We start from the raw sequence: 17,947 nt of genomic DNA on the forward strand, positions 1-17,947 counted from the left end.
AGTCCCCCCCCCCCCCCCCCTTCCAAAAATAAAAAAGCCACATGGTACCTTGAGGTATGTAGAAAAAAACATTTAAAGCTGTGTCTGTGTCCAAATCATCGAATCTTTCTGAATCTCTCTGAATCAATTCAGATGGTTCTGATTCGATTCAGAGAGATTAAAGGGTCTCCTGATTCAGTTCAGATTCAGAGATTTGACCAAAGCTTTGCACAGTCCTAGCACCACAGTGAAGCATACGCCTCCTGCCCTGTGTGTATTACCTCCAAAAAAAATGTAATGTAGCTATTTTAACACAATGCTGGGCATGCACCAATAATATTGTTCTCTTAACACACTGGGGTTAAAAGGTATGTACTAGGGCTGTGCAAAGCTTTGGTCCCTGATTCGATTTGGCAGATACTTGGCCTGATTCAGTGGCTGAATCTCCAAATCCTAATTGAATCAAGAGACCCATTAATCTCTCCAAATTGAATTGGGACCCTCCGAATCGATTGGAGAGATTTGGAAAGATTCAGCAATTTGGACATAGACACAACTTTAAATGTTTTTTCTACATACCACAAGGTACCAGGCTGCTCATGAATGCTGAGATGCTGGTGTAGATGGAGCGTCCCACAGGAGCACAGGGGGCTCCCCAGCATGCTCAGCAGCAGACCCGGAAATGGACCAGAAGAACTTCCCGTCCATTTCCGGGTCCGCCAGGGAGCATGCTGGGGGGCCCCCTGTACCCTCCCCCGGCTCAGTGACTTGTGCCTCCTGGTTCTGGGGGGGGGCACCCAAAGTCTCCCTGCGGCTGATCACTGAGCCCGAGAAGGTGCAGAGGGGCCCCCCTGTGTGGTCCCCGGTGGACCTGGAAGTGGACCGGAAGTACTCCTGGTCCACTTCCGGGTTCACCACCAAGCATGTGGGGAGGCCCCCCATAGTCCTGTGAGATGCTCCATCTGCCCCAGCATCAGTGTTCATGAGCCGTAGAAATGTAGAAAAAACATTTAAAGCTGTGTCTATGGCCAAATCGATGAATCTCCGAATCAGCATCGAATCTTCAGATTTAATTTGGCTGAACTGAATCAGGGACAGTGATCTGAATCAACTAATCAAATCACTATCCCCGATTCAGGCCAAATCCAAACCCAAATCGAATACAGCCTGTTTCACACACCCCTAGCAGGTACCATGCAGTACACTGAGGTGGTTACTTTATATCCATGCTGGGAGGCCGTGTGTGTGGAGCAAGCATGGCATGATTCACTGTGCTACTCTATCACCTGATCCTTTGATTATGTAGATGGGGGATCAGCAACCCCCAGCACAGGTGCCAGAGCATGGCTTGCAAGGTCATTTTCCTAAGCATGCCACAGTTGACCCTGCCTCTGGGCAGCTTCTGCCCAGAGTCCGGGCAGAAAAGAACAGACACTCATTTTAGGAAAGTGGAACTCCTAGGCTTACTTATAAAAAATAAGAACATGAATGTGCTATTTTTATTATATTCTTTTATTGCCAGTAACAAGAAGAAAAAGGAGGAGTTTACCAGCATATAATTTAAGAAGAATTTTTAGGTATTCATCATGTATTTAGGAAATAAAATCTACATATTCCCACAAATGTCTCAGAACAAACTGTAGTACGGTTGGTGGTCCAGGACATAAGTGAGAAGCAAGGTCTGTTTGCTGATATCTTTTATTGGACCAACTGTATAGTTGGGAGAGATGTTAGACAAACCTTTTGGCACAAAGTGTCCTTCAGATCTGGAGAAGAAGCAAGTGCAACCTGAAATAAATACCAGTGTGTTCAAAAAAAGATACAGCCAAAAAGGACCTTGTTTATCATATAGAACACAGTGAGATGCAACTTCTTATTCTTTCTCTCAAGGTCAAGAAGACAAGAAGAATATGGGTGAAAATGACTATTTCTTAATGCTGCTTCTACTTTGGTTTATTTTTGGGTAGTCTGTGGTAGTGAGGAGGTGCCATAGCAGTTGGTCAAGGTGCTGACCAGAGCTCCAGCACCATGAATTCAAGCCTTACTCCAGACTTGTAGTGACCACCAGGCTCAGTAAACACAGGCATATGTGAATGAGAAGAACCAAGCAATAAACTTCATTATGGAGCAGTAGGCAACCTCTGCAGACCGTTGGTCTCTCTTTCATTAATTAGCAGCTATAACCTGAAGGACCATCTCCCAATTCCCAACTCTTCTAAATCAGGGAGTGTCTCTAAATGATAACGTTTATTGCTATATTTTCTATCTTAATAAATAAAAAATCAATTAACACAAAAATCAATGTTTGTGTTACAGAGGAAAAGTTACTAACATGTCACTCCAGACATCTTACAAATGGCACTCTGGACATGTTACAAATGGAATGTACTTTCCTATTCCACCTTTTCTGCAATTCTTTTAACAAATCCCAGTGAGTCTTTCAGAAGGTTTCATTTTATTCCCAGACTGATGAAGTATCAGATCCACTTTCTGATTTGTTTTTGGTGGGAAGCTTTTCCCCCCAAGTCTTAATAGACTTGAAGTTTTTACTGGGATCCAACTGACATGCACTTTTGGCAGCTGTACTTCTACACATAGCGCAAAGTTCATTAGCTATAGACTGCTGAGACTGATTTCCTCTTTCTATGGGATAGTATTTGCATTTGTGTCCATAGGTACATTTCTTCCCATAAGGACAGGGGTGCTTCTTGTGTTCTGCAACACTTGGCTTCTTCCTGAGCAAACTGTCCAGATTTTGGCTGTGACAGCCAAGAGGACTGTCAGGAGGCATGTATGTTGAGTCTTCTTGTACTGCAAGCACAAGTTTAATGAGATTAAAGTTTTTCACAAGATGGTGAAATCTCGGTGACACCAAAACTGGTATAATGTCCCTAGATACCTCAAAGAATGGGAATTTGTATACTCTCATTTTATATTGGATGCTAGTAATGTATTTCCCTTTCACTGGTAATGGACTGCTAGGCTTTGCCTGCTTCTGAATCGCCAGTTATTTTGATATTTATAGAACTTGCTTTTGCTCTCAATTTTAATTTTCTGTGTTCATGCTCTGATAAGATATTAACCTGAGTTGCAGTTTTCATTTTAAATTAAACTCTTGTTCCTTGCATTTACACTGGCAAAATCTAGTTCCTCTCATTGATTTTGCTTGATTCTACTTTATCTATATAAAATTCCTCTGGTATGCTGCCAACCATATGAACTTTATTGTAGAGAAGTAGGCAACCTATGCAGCCCCTTGGTTTCTCTTGCTCTTTCTCACTAACTGAAAGACCATTCCCTAATCCCAAATTCTCCTAAATTAGTGAGTTTCTCTACATTATAACTTTTATCACTACAAGATTCACAGTAAAGGCTGCTCTCAGTTAACTCATCTGTAAAATAGGTACATAGGGTTTTGGGGTGGGTACCCAGACATGATACTTCTTGCATACTTCTCCTTTGTGTGCTGCTGCCAACAGAAGCTGATGTACTTTAATGATGCTAACCCAATGTGCTGCTAGGGTTTGCCTGTTTTTTCTTTTTCTTTTCCTTTTTTGTGGTGTTCATGGAATGGAAAACATCAAGTGCAATGAGTGCTATTGCAAAGAGGTTCAGAGGCTTAACTAGCATGTTTTGCCCCCTGAGCAAAACCCTGCTGTGAGGGGTGGAGCAAGACCTGAGCTAAACCTGGTTGTGGGTGGGGAGTGAGAGGACAGGGGGAGTTACTGTTACTTGCTGCAACTAGTGTGGTGTGGTGTGCCTAGCCCTGGCTATTGCTGCACTTGGCTCAGCAGGGCTGCTGCTGCTGCTGCAGCACCATAGGCTCCCTGGAGAGCCTCTATTTTTGCGCTCCCTCTAAGAGGGCACCTGCAGCTGGTGCCCTTCTCACTTACCCCAACTGTGTTTCTAGAGGTTACTGTAAAGGTGTGGGGACCACCAATTCAGCTGTCCAACACAGCAAGAAATTGCTCTCAAATGAGTAAATTGGTAACATGTCTCCAGGATACACCAAAAAAAAAATCATTTGAAGTCAACACCAGCCATGCTTTCTCAGTGGTCCCACTTTACATCATAGTGCCAACTGAATGCCACAGAAGTTAAGGACAAGTAGGTGACAATAACTGATCTTTTGATAGCAGGTGGTATAGTTTTGTTCCTGTATTTTTCTTCTCCCACCACATTTCACTATGCCACAGGCTTCTTCATGAAATCTGACAGTGACAGGAAAGGGAAAGATTTTAAGACAAAAGAAATATCATTTCCTAGTATCACCTGTGTGATATGCAGCCATTGTTCTTTTCGCTTTATTGACTGACATTTAATATTATTTAGGAATCTCTCTCTCATCCCTCTTCTTCCTGAAGACAGTTTCCCCAGACAAAAACCCTCTAGTGTTTGCTTTTAAAATGAAACTTTATTCATATTTTTAACAATCCAAATATAATGGTGAGGGATCCAATATAAAATCCTATAATAAAATAAAGAAGAAAAGTTAGGAGAAACTAATGTCTACTATAGTTTGTGAGATCAGGCTGGCATATTTGGAAAGGGTTAAACACTCTGCCGTACTTACAGTTTTTCTCACGAAACTGGAACAGGAATAACTGAATCAGGTTTAACTTATCTGTACTTACATTGGTCAATGCTACAGGTGGACACTTCTTTTGTCATAAAATGTCATATTTCAATAGAACTTGAGTTGATGCTGCACTCTGGTGCCCAGACTCCTTGTGGCACTTTCAGTTCCAAAGCAGGAGACCCTGAGATTTGAAGCACTGCAAAACACATAGGAATGCTCAACATTTCAAAGACAGATTTGCTAGGTGTTAGCACACATGCACTTGGGCTGAGGGTTCAGTGTTTAAAGTATAAGTATTATTTCTCTCTTTCTTCCTTGCACCTACAGGCCAACCCATACTGCTTATTGCGGTATAAACACATAGTAAACCCCTACCTCAAACCACATATGAAAGGGGTTTCAGACCATTCTAGATCCCAGAGTACCACTGTTCCATTTGTAACACTTCACCACAGATTGGCTCTAAAGGCTTTGTCAAACGTGAAGTTTTGTAGGATTCCTCTGCAAATCATAATTGCATCCAAGCTACGTGGATCTTCATGTACTACGGTACAGACAGCAATTTTCTGCTACACATTTTGGTAATAATATTATGTGATGTTTAATTATATCAAAGGCTATTTTATTCCTAGTTAAAAGAGTGTTCTCTGAGAATATCCTGTCCATTATTAAACCACAGCATTACCTTTTCTGTAAGTAATATTAAGCACCCTGTTGACTTTAAACTCTCTGTAAACGTACAACCCACTGCATTTATCCAGTGAATATTATGGAAGTTTTAACTTAAGTTCCTTGTTGAAAAGCAGTAAAGGAAAACCTACTGGCCCTTCCTATTTGGAGTCAAAGTATAAGAGCTCTGAAAACAGAGATTAAAAGCAGGCTATTTCTGATTATTTCTTTTCTAATATTGAGCTGAAAGTATGATGTAGCATGATCCCTTCTTCTTTTACTGATGATTTGTTATATTTAAAGTGCCTTCTTGCAAAACATTCCCTAAGGCATGCCAGGTATATAGTGCATTGTGCCAAATAAAAGGAATAGTTTTCTGTTGGTGTAGAAAACAGAGGCATAAAAATATGAATAGCCTAGGAAATTCATTAGGACAGAGTTCGCTGTGACTTCCACTGCTCACAGAAATGGGATTAGACTTTGTTAAAGAATGTTTGACTCCCAAGTAAATTTTGAGTGCTTTGATGTCACAGAATGCCAAGACAAAAAGGATTTCTAAAGGGATCAAATAAAATACAACTGGATTGTCAAGATTCGAACAGAAAGAGCAAAATGTTTTTAAGATCAGGTTTATAACCTGTTTCTAGCTTTTACCATGAAAGAATTCTAGGGTTCAGAAACAATGTGTTGTAAATTCTTCAGCCAATTAGCAGTGAGTTACTACTGTTTATAATGCACAGAATGTGGAAGGCTGTTTTGCAGTTGCACCAAGTTGGATTGTTAATAACAGGAAGCTAGCACTTCTTAGTACAGTGGATCAGCTACATGTGAAAATAAATGTAAAAAACCTGGAGGGGAATGGCTGCAGACTGAGATTAGCCTTTATTTAATTTAACATTTGGGGGTCTAGCACACAAATGAGCATTTTAGTAGACTTCATGGTGGAAGTTGCTGTCATTTGTAAAATATTCTGGCCAATTAGCTAATAGTGTGCTTGGATTTCTCCTGTTTTGATACAGTAATACTAAGTACATTGTGAAGCCCAATTATACAAATCATCCCCATATGCCATACCAGTCTTTCTTTATGAACTGTGTTTATAAATCCTGTGTGAGGAAATGTGTACTTCAGCAATTTAGACCATGTGTAAAAACATAGCCAATAGGATTGTCAAGAAAACAAGTTCCAGCATAGGAAATCTTAATGTGTTCCGCTACAATAACGTGAGTGTGTCGTGTTGTGTGAGTTTTCTGATTAAATGCATATTACTTTATAGTGTTTAACCTATTTAGGTGCTTCCGTTTCCCTGTTCATTCTTCTTTTTTTCTTTTTAGGACCCCCCTTTGGAGTTTTTGAGAAAATTTGGAATCGGGCTAGTTTCAGGAACAATTGCCTCAATTATTAATATCCCTTTTGATGTTGCAAAAAGTAGGATTCAAGGGCCACAACCCATTCCTGGAGAGACCAAGTACAGAACCTGTTTTAAAACTATGGCAACAGTCTATAAAGAAGAAGGGTAAAACATTCTTATTCTAAATCATAGTCAGGCCTTTGTTTTAGTTCATATAGGTCCATAAAATCATGTTGTTATGTGTCAGATCTGTTGAGGGCCATAAAGCCACCCTGAACTCATGTAGCAAGAACATGAAATGTAATATTTCAAAGTGCATTTTAAAATGACTAAAAAACCTCTTTCTATTTAATCTGACCTTTTTAATATCTGGAAGTTTATGATGATGTGTTGTTAAAATGTATATTTTACAAACAAATGCCCAATATATATCCGAAATACAACATTTATGCTTGGTAACATTAAAATTAACCCTTCAGTCTGCAGATACAAAATGTGAGTAGAAAAATAGCATATTTCTCAGTTAAACTCTCTACTTGTAACTTATGCAGGTTTCTATGCATTGAGAATGATTGTTGAAATGAGCGAATTGGACACAGAACTTTGTGGCAATAACTTTTCTCCATCTTTTAAATATTTCTCGAGGATCAAGTTGTAGCTTTGATACTCAATTATAGCAGTCATTTTGTTCATGTAATGCAGCTGTTGTTAGCAAACTTGTCTTGAAAGTAAAACCATCTCACTGATTAAAGTCCTGTTTCTGATTGGATGGGATCAGACCATAGTTTTTGCAACTCATTGTTAGCTTCTCCTCATGTGATTTGCTTCCATAAAATGTTAATATGCAGATACAGGCAATTATTTGAAATTAGACATGTTCCAGTAAGTGCTAAGCCAGCATCTTACACAGCAGATGCTAACATTCTATACACTCTTTAAAGCAGAAATGTTGTTTCAAACCTTTTATATTATTTTTATTTCTAATACAGATTTCTGGCTTTGTACAAAGGGTTGGTTCCCAAGATCATGAGGCTTGGCCCAGGTAATGTTTCGTCCATGAGTCCTGTGTTTTTATTTAATCATAAACCCTAATTACCTATAAAACAAATGAAATACTGTTAAAAAGCCACAAAATCTCTCCCTTAATCTTTGAATTATTAATTTATTTTACTGAATATTTTAAATGTATTAAGATACATATGCCTACAGAAGAACATGCAAGCATGTACAACCTTGGGAATTGCTGGGGGATGTAATGATCTAATTTGTGAACAAACTGGGTAGGGAATGTATGCAAATAGATGTTCCAGAAAAACTTCCAGGCACCATTTAAACATTTTTGAAAGCTGTGCTTCATGTAATATTTAGAGCTCAATACACTAAAACTATTGTAGCAGGGCACTGTTGGTGCCTGCCACTTTAAGGGCTGAGCCAAGCAGCCGACAGGTGCTTGATTGCGGTAGCCATTTTAGATCTCTGGCGGCTGCCCTGTCTATATAAACAGAGCAGTTCGCTGCTGGCAGGCCAGGCAGAAACATTCCCTGGCAGCAAGGTTGTATGCAACATCCTGGAGGTAAGGGCACGAGCTTAAGGGGATGGTTTGGAGGCTCCTGGTCCTGGGCATGACCTAAACCTGCACCCTGCTGGGAGTGGGTGGCCTGGTGGGGCTCTCAGTGGCGCACCAGTCCCCAGGAAGTACCAGGCCAGTTGCCACCCTGGTGAAAGGTGGGTTGGGGTGCCTTAATAACCCCAGCCCCCACAACTGGGTGGGTTACACCATAGTAGGGCCAAGAAGGCAGACCCAGTGTAGAGAGTGGGCTTGCCCTGTCTATATAAACAGAGCAGTTCGCTGCTGGCAGGCCAGGCAGAAACATTCCCTGGCAGCAAGGTTGTATGCAACATCCTGGAGGTAAGGGCACGAGCTTAAGGGGATGGTTTGGAGGCTCCTGGTCCTGGGCATGACCTAAACCTGCACCCTGCTGGGAGTGGGTGGCCTGGTGGGGCTCTCAGTGGCGCACCAGTCCCCAGGAAGTACCAGGCCAGTTGCCACCCTGGTGAAAGGTGGGTTGGGGTGCCTTAATAACCCCAGCCCCCACAACTGGGTGGGTTACACCATAGTAGGGCCAAGAAGGCAGACCCAGTGTAGAGAGTGGGCTAGAGGCTCAGAGGCCTGACTTGAAACACCCTCGACTGGTCAGTGCTGGGGCCAGGATCAGAAGGGTCAAAAGGGCCAGGGGCCCACCACACCCACCACAAGGAATGCCCGGAGCTGAGGACCTGGGGTTTCCAACTGGCCTTGGAGGTGAGGCCAAGGCCTGTGTGGCCAAAGGTCCTGGGGCAACCACACCTGAGAGGGGGAGGAGCTCAGGGAGCTAGGCAGCCCAGAATGAGGGCGGAGTAGGCTGCCTGATTGGAGGGATCTGGTTGGGGTCTGGACTGAAGGATTCTGGGGCCCAGTGTGGGGCCGATGACAGTGTTAACTGTGGGTGCCATCTGCAAGGCTTGGGCAATGGTGTAGGGGAGGAACAGAGCCACAGATAGTGCCCCTTGACATCGGGGCAAGAATAGGCAGCCTCCCACCTGATTACCAACATAATTATGTATCATCAAGGTGAGGAGGCAGGCGGTTGGCCCAGAAACAGGTGGGCAGGCCAATGGTATACTAGCTCCGAGACAGACCCTGTTACAATTCTAAAATGGCCACCACAAGCAAGCATCTACTAGCTGCTTGGCTCAGCCCTTAAAGTGGCAGGCACCAACAGTGCCCTGCCACACACTTCCCCACACTTAAGAAACTCACATCACCCCTCAGTAACCTGGGCTTCCAGCCCTCTATTAATACACCAGCGACTGGCCCCTTTCTGGGCAATTGGCTCTTGTGCTTACACAGCCGGGGCTGGCCCTTGCACTAGCCTTCAGGTTTATTCACAGTTCGGCCCTTCTCAGTGCACCCCTGGGACTGCCCTTCTACTGTCCCTACTAGACTCCATAACTCTGGGCTCCATGCCCTATTCTCTATCAAGGTCTCAAACCCTACCACTACAGGAGGGAAGGTACTACTGTGCTCAGCTGTCAGGCTGATGTTTCCTAGCCAATCACCAATGTAACGGGAGCATTCTCAGGGCCGGTCTACCATTGGCCTGCCCACCTGTTTCTAGGCCTACCTCCTCACCTGCCACACCTTGATGATACATAATTATGTTGCTAATTAGGTGGGAGGCTGCCCATTTTTGTCCCAATGCCAGGGGTCATTATCTGCGGCTCTGTACCTCCCCTACACTGCAGCCTAAGCCTCCCAGATGGCATCCACAGTCCTCAACATCACCAGACCCACAGTGGGCCCCAAGAATCCTCCAATCTGGACCCCAACCAGATCCCTCCAATCAGGCAGCCTACTCCACCCCCATTCTGGGCTGCCTAGCTCCCTGAACTCTTCCCCCTCTCAGGCGTGGTCCCCCGGGACTTTGGCCATATGGGCCCTGGCCTCACCTCCAAAACCACTCAGAAATCCCAGACCCTCAACTCTAGGTGTCCCTCGTGGTAGTCAACTGGCCCTTTTGACCCTTCTGGTCCTGGCCCCAGTACTGACCAGTCGAGGGTGTTTTGAGTCAGGCCTCTGAGCCTCTAGCTCATTCTCTAACCTGAGTCTGCCCTCTTGGCCCTACTATGGTATAACCTACCCAGTTGTGGGAGCTGGGATTATTAAAGTGCCCCAACCCACCTTTCACTGGGGTGGTAACTAGCCTGGTATTTCCTGGGGACTCCTGCACCACTGAGAGCCCCACCAGGCCACCCTCTCCCGGCAGGGTGCAGTTTCAGGTCATGCCAAGGACCAGGAGCCTCCAAACCATCCCCTTAAGCTCGTGCCCTTACCTCCAGGATGTTGCATACAACCTTGCAGCCAGGTGATGTTTCTGCCTGGCCTGCCAGCAGGTGAACTGCTCTGTTTATATATGCGGCCAGAGATCTAAAATGGACATCACAATCAAGCACCTGCTGGCTGCTTGGCTCAGCCCTTAAAGTGGCAGGCAACAACAGTGCCCTGCCACAGCTATTTTATGCCTCTCTGGCATGAATGGTGCCCTAAGTGAGTATAAATAGCCCCCTAAGTACACCCTTTGTACAAGGACTTCTCTCTGGCTGAAAAAGGTCTGGCATTTTCTCAGGGGTAACTTGAGTCTGAGGGGTACCTTGAGTAACAAGGCATACTTTGAGTCTAAACAGGTTGAGAACCCCTGTTCTAGAAAAGTGACTTAACCTTTGCCCTTCTACCCTACTCACTATGGTCTCTGTCCCAAGTGGACGAATTGGGCAACTGGAGCTAAATCATTTTTGATTTCCAGTCTCTTTTCCAACCTGGTTTTGATTAGTCCTGGGCTGTGTTACTAGAGCTTTTTATCTGTATAGGGGGCACGCCTACATGAGACCCTGAGTGCACAATGGCTGCCAAATACCAAGCAGTAGTGAATGACAGTACAGCCGGTGTTACTACACTACTGCACATTATTAGGCTAGTGCATAATAGCATCACCTAAAAGACATTTGCCAGCACTGTTGTGTGGTAACTCCAGTTACTACGCACCTATTTAGTACTTGCTCATACAAGGACTACATAAATACGCAGTAACGACTGCACAGTCATGTCTTGTATAGACGCATCCAGAGGATGCAGAACAAATTGGAACCAAATCTTATGTCTGTGAAATGGTATTTCCAGGTGGAGTAGGTGGCTCAATAGGCAAGAGGACAATGATTTAAAAGATAATAAGGACTCTGTTTCTTAATAGCAGCTGGTTGCTTACATATGGTATTTTGCATTATAAAATACCATGTGAATTTTTCCTGTCAATCTTTATGAAACTATTTACTCCTACTAAGACCTGAACTCTACCTAGTTTTCGCTCAGTTTCAAGAGCAGGGACACAAGGAAAACAGGCAGAACTCAAGAGCACAGAGCTTTCTTCCTTCAATATAACTAGTTTATGGGAGGCAGAAAGAAGGCATATCCCTGTTTCTCTGTACCAGCCAACTCAATTGATTTTGTAATAACAGAACCAATCCTACTGAGTACTCTGGACCCAGAACCAACAAAGCAGCTGGGCATATTCTTAACAACTTAATAGTCTCATAAATTTTATTTTCAGTATGAAACGAAAGGTAATTCCTTCCGCCTATAGTACAAATGTTTTCAGGAAGGGGGGTATACAAGCAAATCACATTGAAGAACTATTTGAAATCAGACCTTGTTTGAGTTCAGGCTGTTTCTGCCAGACTGTGCATCTGTGAATTGTTGTGAGAAGTCTTATGCAAACTTTTTGTTTGCTCTGTCTGGCTACCTGTGAAACTTCATCAGGTAGCTGCTGTTACTGCACTAGTGTTGCTGTTGCAGCCATGATGGTCTAGGAATCTGAACGAAACAAGATTGAGGAGGAGATGTAATATATTTTATTGTTTAGTAGAGGGAGATAGTTGTCAGTATACACCATATGTAAGCAGGGTTTCTTCAGATAAGATTCACTAGCCATTTCTTATGGTTGTTCTAGGACCCTGGCAATCCAGTGTAAGCAAAAAGGTTGCCCCAGTACAGTACAGCAGTACTGTATCTAGCTTTTCCAGAGAGGGACTGCATAGTTGTACCATCTAATCCAACAGACAAAATCTATGAAGAAGAAAACCACATGTACCCTTGCACTTTCACTGACACATAGATTAGAGCATGTCACCTTATTTCATATTAGGCAGAATTTGGCTGTTACCTTCCAAAATTATCTAAATGTAGCAGCCTCTTAATATGATAGCCAGTTTTGTGTATTTGTTTGAAAATCAACCTTTGTTAAAAGCTTGCAAGGTAGATGTTCTTGGTGTTTGAAATAATGTCATGTACAACAGAACTGATTGTGTAGATTTAGGAATAGGTTTAAGTAATAGGCATGGCCCCTTTTTGGGAGGGCATACTAATGGGGGGTCTAGGACTTGGAAACAGGGGCATGGAGGCAGGGAGCCACATTGACCTCTGCTGATGTGGGAAGAGTGGCCTACTAAAGGGGATCTGAGCTTCTTGCCCCAGTCCAAGCAGAGTCCTGAGCTCAGCCACCCTGGGGCTCCCTACAGGAGTGGGGGCAATAGATGGGGGAGCAAGTAGCATCCCCTTTCCTGCCTCATGGTGCGAGGTTGAGGAGGCCCTGTATTTCCTTGCCACTCCCCTTCTCCTTCACCTAGATCCTACAGGCTCTGTACCATGGGAAGTGTGCTGATGGGGAGTGGGGATATTATGCTGACAGCTAGAGAGGCGCAGCAGTGTTGATTGTTACCTGTCACAGTGTGGACTCCCTGCACTTTAGGTGCTGCTACTCTGGCACTGGTGCAGGCATGAGCTCTGGCTACTACAGCTAAGGAATGGACAGTACTGTATTGGGGAGGTAAGTAGGGTGTGAACCCCATGTGCTGATTTGGAAGGGGTCCCAGACCATCTGGGACTTGGGGAGACCACACCATGGGAGCTGCTACAACCACTCCCTAGCTGCAGCAGCCAGAGCTCATGCCCCTATCAAATACTGCCATTGTCCGGCTGTTGACATAATATCCCCCTGATCTTTACCCCACTCTGCCCAGGGTGAGCTATGCCTCTACCTGTCCCTGATCCACCATCACCACAGGTCTCGTCAGCACAGAGTTGGAGAGAGCCCAAGGGAACCATAAGAGCTTCCTCACAGCCCCTGTCCCTTTGATGAGGACCCAGGTCCTTCCTCCCTACACCAGTGGCAGCAATTGAAGAGGAGGTGTGATTGCATCAAAGCAGCTCCTTTGGATCTGCCCCCCCCCCCCCCCCCCCCACACACCCTTTTTTCCCCCCCCTCTTTTTTTCAAAGCGCCTCCTTTGGATCTCCCCCCCCCCCCCTCCATGGACATACTTGTTCCCTCAGTTCTCTTATTTCTGAGTCTTAATTACACTTCAGGTTCTACCAGAGGGGTAGTGTGTTTATTGACTTTTGTTACACAACCTCCAAGAAATTTGGCAGGAAAATGTTAGAACAAAGTACCAGAACACATAAGAGAAATGCACTTAAAGCTGAAAGGAATCTTGATGCAATATACAAGCTTTTCATGTGAACTTTTTTTGTTCTAAACTATTAAATAGTGTATGGTTTAAGAATTCGTGGTTTGATAGAATCCAGGGAATTCTACTGACCCAGTTTCACTATATTCCAATTTACGATTTCACTACACCTGAAATGACTTTATACTTGTTTTATAAAATAATGATAGTATTACATTTTAAACACAATTAAACAATGCCCTTTTTTTTAGGTGGTGCTGTGATGCTCTTGGTTTATGAGTATGCTTATGCATGGCTTCAAGAAAACTGGTAATTGGAAGTAGTATGTCTAAAATCATGTACTCATTGACATAATGGACATGCTGAAAATATGTTATGGTCATGTTAGGGTTAAAGGATCTAAGTAATTAAAGCAAAATATAATTGAGACTTTCATGCTAAAAGGTGCTCAGTTCCCTCTGGAGAGGATTCATCACTGCAGAACTAGACCTTCAGGCCCTGATCCAACAATGCATTTAAGCACATGCTCAGTTTTGAATGCATGAGTAATACAGCTGTTATGCTTAAGTGCTTTGCTGAATCATGGCCTCACTGTTCAGGAAATAGATCAGGGAAACATAGAAATAAGTTAGTATCTCACGAACAAACTAAATGTTATGGGCACTTGATTGTGTCATATAGTAAATGCACTGATTTTTTTAACTTGTGATCACTTCAATTGACTTTCAAAGGAATGAAGCAGGAAAAATGCATTAATCACATGGAGTCAGAGCCTAAACTGGCATAAATTGGTATAGCTCCATAGACTTATAATTGAGGACCTGGCTTAGCTAACAAAAAACCTGGATCCAATCATACAATTTTAATGCAAGCCGAACATGTTGTGAAGTGTCTGCAAGTTATATTCAAAAGAGAACATCAGGATCATCCTTCTGCTTCAAATAATATCCTACTGTCAAACTCCCTACATATTTTAAGTTATACATATAACATTATCCAGGTCAAAGAAAAATTCTAAATATAATTTAATTGAGCTGAATTTCCATCCTTGCATAAAAGTTCAGAACAGTCACTGAAGGAAACACTTAATAAGCAAGAAAGTTTAATTCATTTGGGTCATAAAGAGCCTGACTGTGAAGCACTTACCCAGTTAGTGAGGAGTTAATCACATAGATAAATCCACTGAACTCTGCCTCAGAAGGAATACAGGTTTCCCTCGGTTTATGCTGCACATGTGTTCCTGGAAAAAGGCACATAACTCGAATTTGCATAAAGGGAACCCACTTTACAATGTAACAAATAGGGATACGTTCCAAGACCTTAACTATACTGACCCCCAGACCCATTTCTACCACTTTTACAAGACAATTGTGGTACTCACCAACAGAAGACAGTGCACACAAGCACAGGGCACTATCATAACGGGGATGCCAACTACAGAAACACGTGTCTCGGATAACAAGCAAGGAGCACAGATCCACACAGGAGACTATATTTTGGTGCGTGTCATTCCCACAATGCACTGTACAAAGCAGCTGACTGTGGACTTCCACCACACCAGTCACATAAGAGTGAATTTACCTTGCATATAATGAATTTTTGGTATAAAAAGGGTCATCACATAAGAGCAAATTTGAACATACAGAACCTGCATAAAGCAAGGAAAACCTGTATTTGAAAACTGTGAGGTTTTCACAGTTTTTGAACCTGTATTTGAAAACTGCCATGTTGGTCTGAGGATATAGGAAGACGAGGTTCTTTGGGTAAGAGCATTTCCAGAGGTGAAGCCCTGTCTTGTCAAAGTAAATGATGGAATTTTCATGGATTTTAACAGGACCAAGGTCTCACCTTAACATTTTTTCCTCCCCCCACCCCCAATCTTTTTTTTAACCTTCAGTTATAAAAAAAATAAATAAATTTAAAAAATTGGAACAAGAAGGGGAAAAAGGAATATTTTATACCAGTGTTTCACAGCTTTTTTTAGGTTGGCAATCCTTTATTCAAAGCAAAAAAATTAATGCCTTCCTATTACATTTACTATAAATGTAAGCATAAAAAATGTGTTAAGCATAACAATAATCACCCTGCATAATATGTGTGTGCGCGCGCACATGTGTGCATGTTTCAAGTTCTCGGAGGATCCTTGCCATTGAAAGGGAAGGGTATGTTGAGAGTGGGAGAAAGATGTTTTTACCCTACATAATATAATAAAACTTTCAAACCTCATGACCACCCTGACCGGCTTTTGTGACCACCCTGGGTGGAAGAACACTGTTCTATACTGATGTCATATGTGCAGACTTAATTAGATAACCGTAAGCCTTTCTGAAACATTTATTTCTATAAATACTGAGCACTGTTACATTTGTTTGTTTTCCCAGATATTCTTTATAAACATAGACCATATTTCATATCTATTTTCCTACTTGTTATTGTTCTATTATCTGTTTTACATCATTTGAAATATGATACTCTGAATTTCCATCATGCTTACTAAAGACAAAGTTTAGTTTCACATGCTATATCACCAATCTGTTGTTGTTAACATGTTGTCTTTTTCAGTACTAGAAAATATGTATTTCTTCTACAAATAAATAATTCCAGCTACCTAGACTTTTTTTTTGACAAGTATACATGTATTTTGAAAGTGTGGGAAATACTTATGGTATTACTATAGACTGTACTGGCACTATATAAATTTACTTGTCCTTCCTCATACATAATGACTGAACTTTCTCTTCAATAAATTCTAGAACAATATCTTTCTACATTATAATTTTTGAGTGACAGCTCACATGTAAACTCTGGAGTCATAGTACTTAAAAATGTATTATAAAAGCAAAAACATTAGAAAAGAAATGCATTCTCAGCATTTTCAAGGATTCCTGTGCTGACATGCACAGAGAGTGTGTCTTTTGTCTTGATGTGACCACACTGACAGCTCAAACCTGTACCACTTCAGTAGCTAAAATCAACAAATTGAGATCTGTTCCATTTTGTTATTTTATTCCAGTTCTTAGGCTACAATTCTTCAGTTGATCATTTTATTATCAATACTTACCCAGGATAGGAGATACCACTCAGAAAGTTTTAAAAATAAAAATCCAAAATACATCATAATTATTTTTTTATTAATTTAGAGCATTCAAAATATAAAAATAAAAGGCTTTGAACATACTGTATATACATACACAGCCTTCTGTTTTACATCCTTTCCAACGTGATATTTTTCAATTATAGTTCAGCTTGATCTTTTGCTAAGAGGCCCATTAGAAAGCAGAAACATTGAATGTTTTTAAAAAAAAGAAAAGAAAAAAGAATGTGTCTTTTTAAGCTGTTCACGCCCACTTTACATTATTTTGGTGCGCCACTGATCTTATTCACATTTAGACTAAGGCTATTTTTCACCACTGAATTGGAAGCATAAAGGGGCCTTCGTGAAAATGATTATCAGGCCTCATTGACCTCTCTGGAAGATTTTGATGCTCTGAGAATGCCAAACTGAGCCCTTCATGTGCACACTGTAGCAAAATATCTGTGTAATACAAAGCTAAATTATGTCCTTATTTACACTGGTACAAAGCCGAATAACTCCACTAATGGCAGTGTTTTCCCTCCAGATTTACACTTATGTACCCAAAACCAAGTTGGACCCATACTTACCATTTAATAGCTGAAACCCTTCCCATTCCTTTTTATTTTAAAGTGACTTAAAGCTGTAAAACTGCAAAGCTAATACATTGAATCTTTCAGTTTATCCCATAAATAATCTCAAAGAAAAGTCCTTGGGCAAAGGAAAATTATGCATGTCAATGTGGATTCAAAAATATATGTTAAAAAAACCTACATGAAACAATTATAAATAGCTGCGTAAAGGCCAAGTTAATCTACCTCTGTTCATTCTGAATAACACTTTGCTTCTTATAGCCCCTTCGGTTTCCCTGATGGAGTAAGATATTAATCAACATGAGAAAGAGCTGGCCCTAAGCAAACACATATGCAAATGCTGTATATCCACACAAAGAATAATTACAAGGAATGTCCTCAACTAATGTAAACTGTCCCTAGCTCCTTGGAAGAAAAGACCAGCAACAGTTTACACCACCTGAGCATCTGGCCACTTCAGTATAATTTAAAGGCATATTTGTGCCTCTTGGGAACCATAGGATAAGAGACTCATTCTACCTGGAACAGCATCTTACATTTTATGGATCAGAAAAGAAAGTAAGTCAGACGTTCAAAATGGTCACTGGTCAAACAGGGTTTTAGGACTTAAAATCTATGCTTTGGGAAAGTTTATTTTCCTCTTTCC

At 41.9% G+C, this 17,947-nt stretch overlaps 1 protein-coding gene across 1 annotated transcript in view; it reads left to right on the forward strand.

The window, feature by feature from the left end:
* SLC25A21 (solute carrier family 25 member 21) overlaps positions 1-17,915 on the forward strand; it is a 355,138-nt gene extending 337,223 nt beyond the window's left edge. Inside the window, exons 8-11 of the mRNA XM_025201495.1 lie at positions 6,562-6,743; positions 7,568-7,620; positions 13,887-13,944; positions 17,563-17,915. Coding sequence (XP_025057280.1) covers positions 6,562-6,743; positions 7,568-7,620; positions 13,887-13,944; positions 17,563-17,596 — 327 coding nt within the window. The 3' untranslated portion in view covers positions 17,597-17,915. The remainder of the gene's footprint in view (positions 1-6,561; positions 6,744-7,567; positions 7,621-13,886; positions 13,945-17,562) is intronic.
* Positions 17,916-17,947: the final 32 nt, after the last annotated feature.

Source organism: Alligator sinensis, unplaced genomic scaffold, assembly GCF_000455745.1.
Source record: "Alligator sinensis unplaced genomic scaffold, ASM45574v1 scaffold280_1, whole genome shotgun sequence".
Classification (NCBI taxonomy): domain Eukaryota; kingdom Metazoa; phylum Chordata; order Crocodylia; family Alligatoridae; genus Alligator; species Alligator sinensis.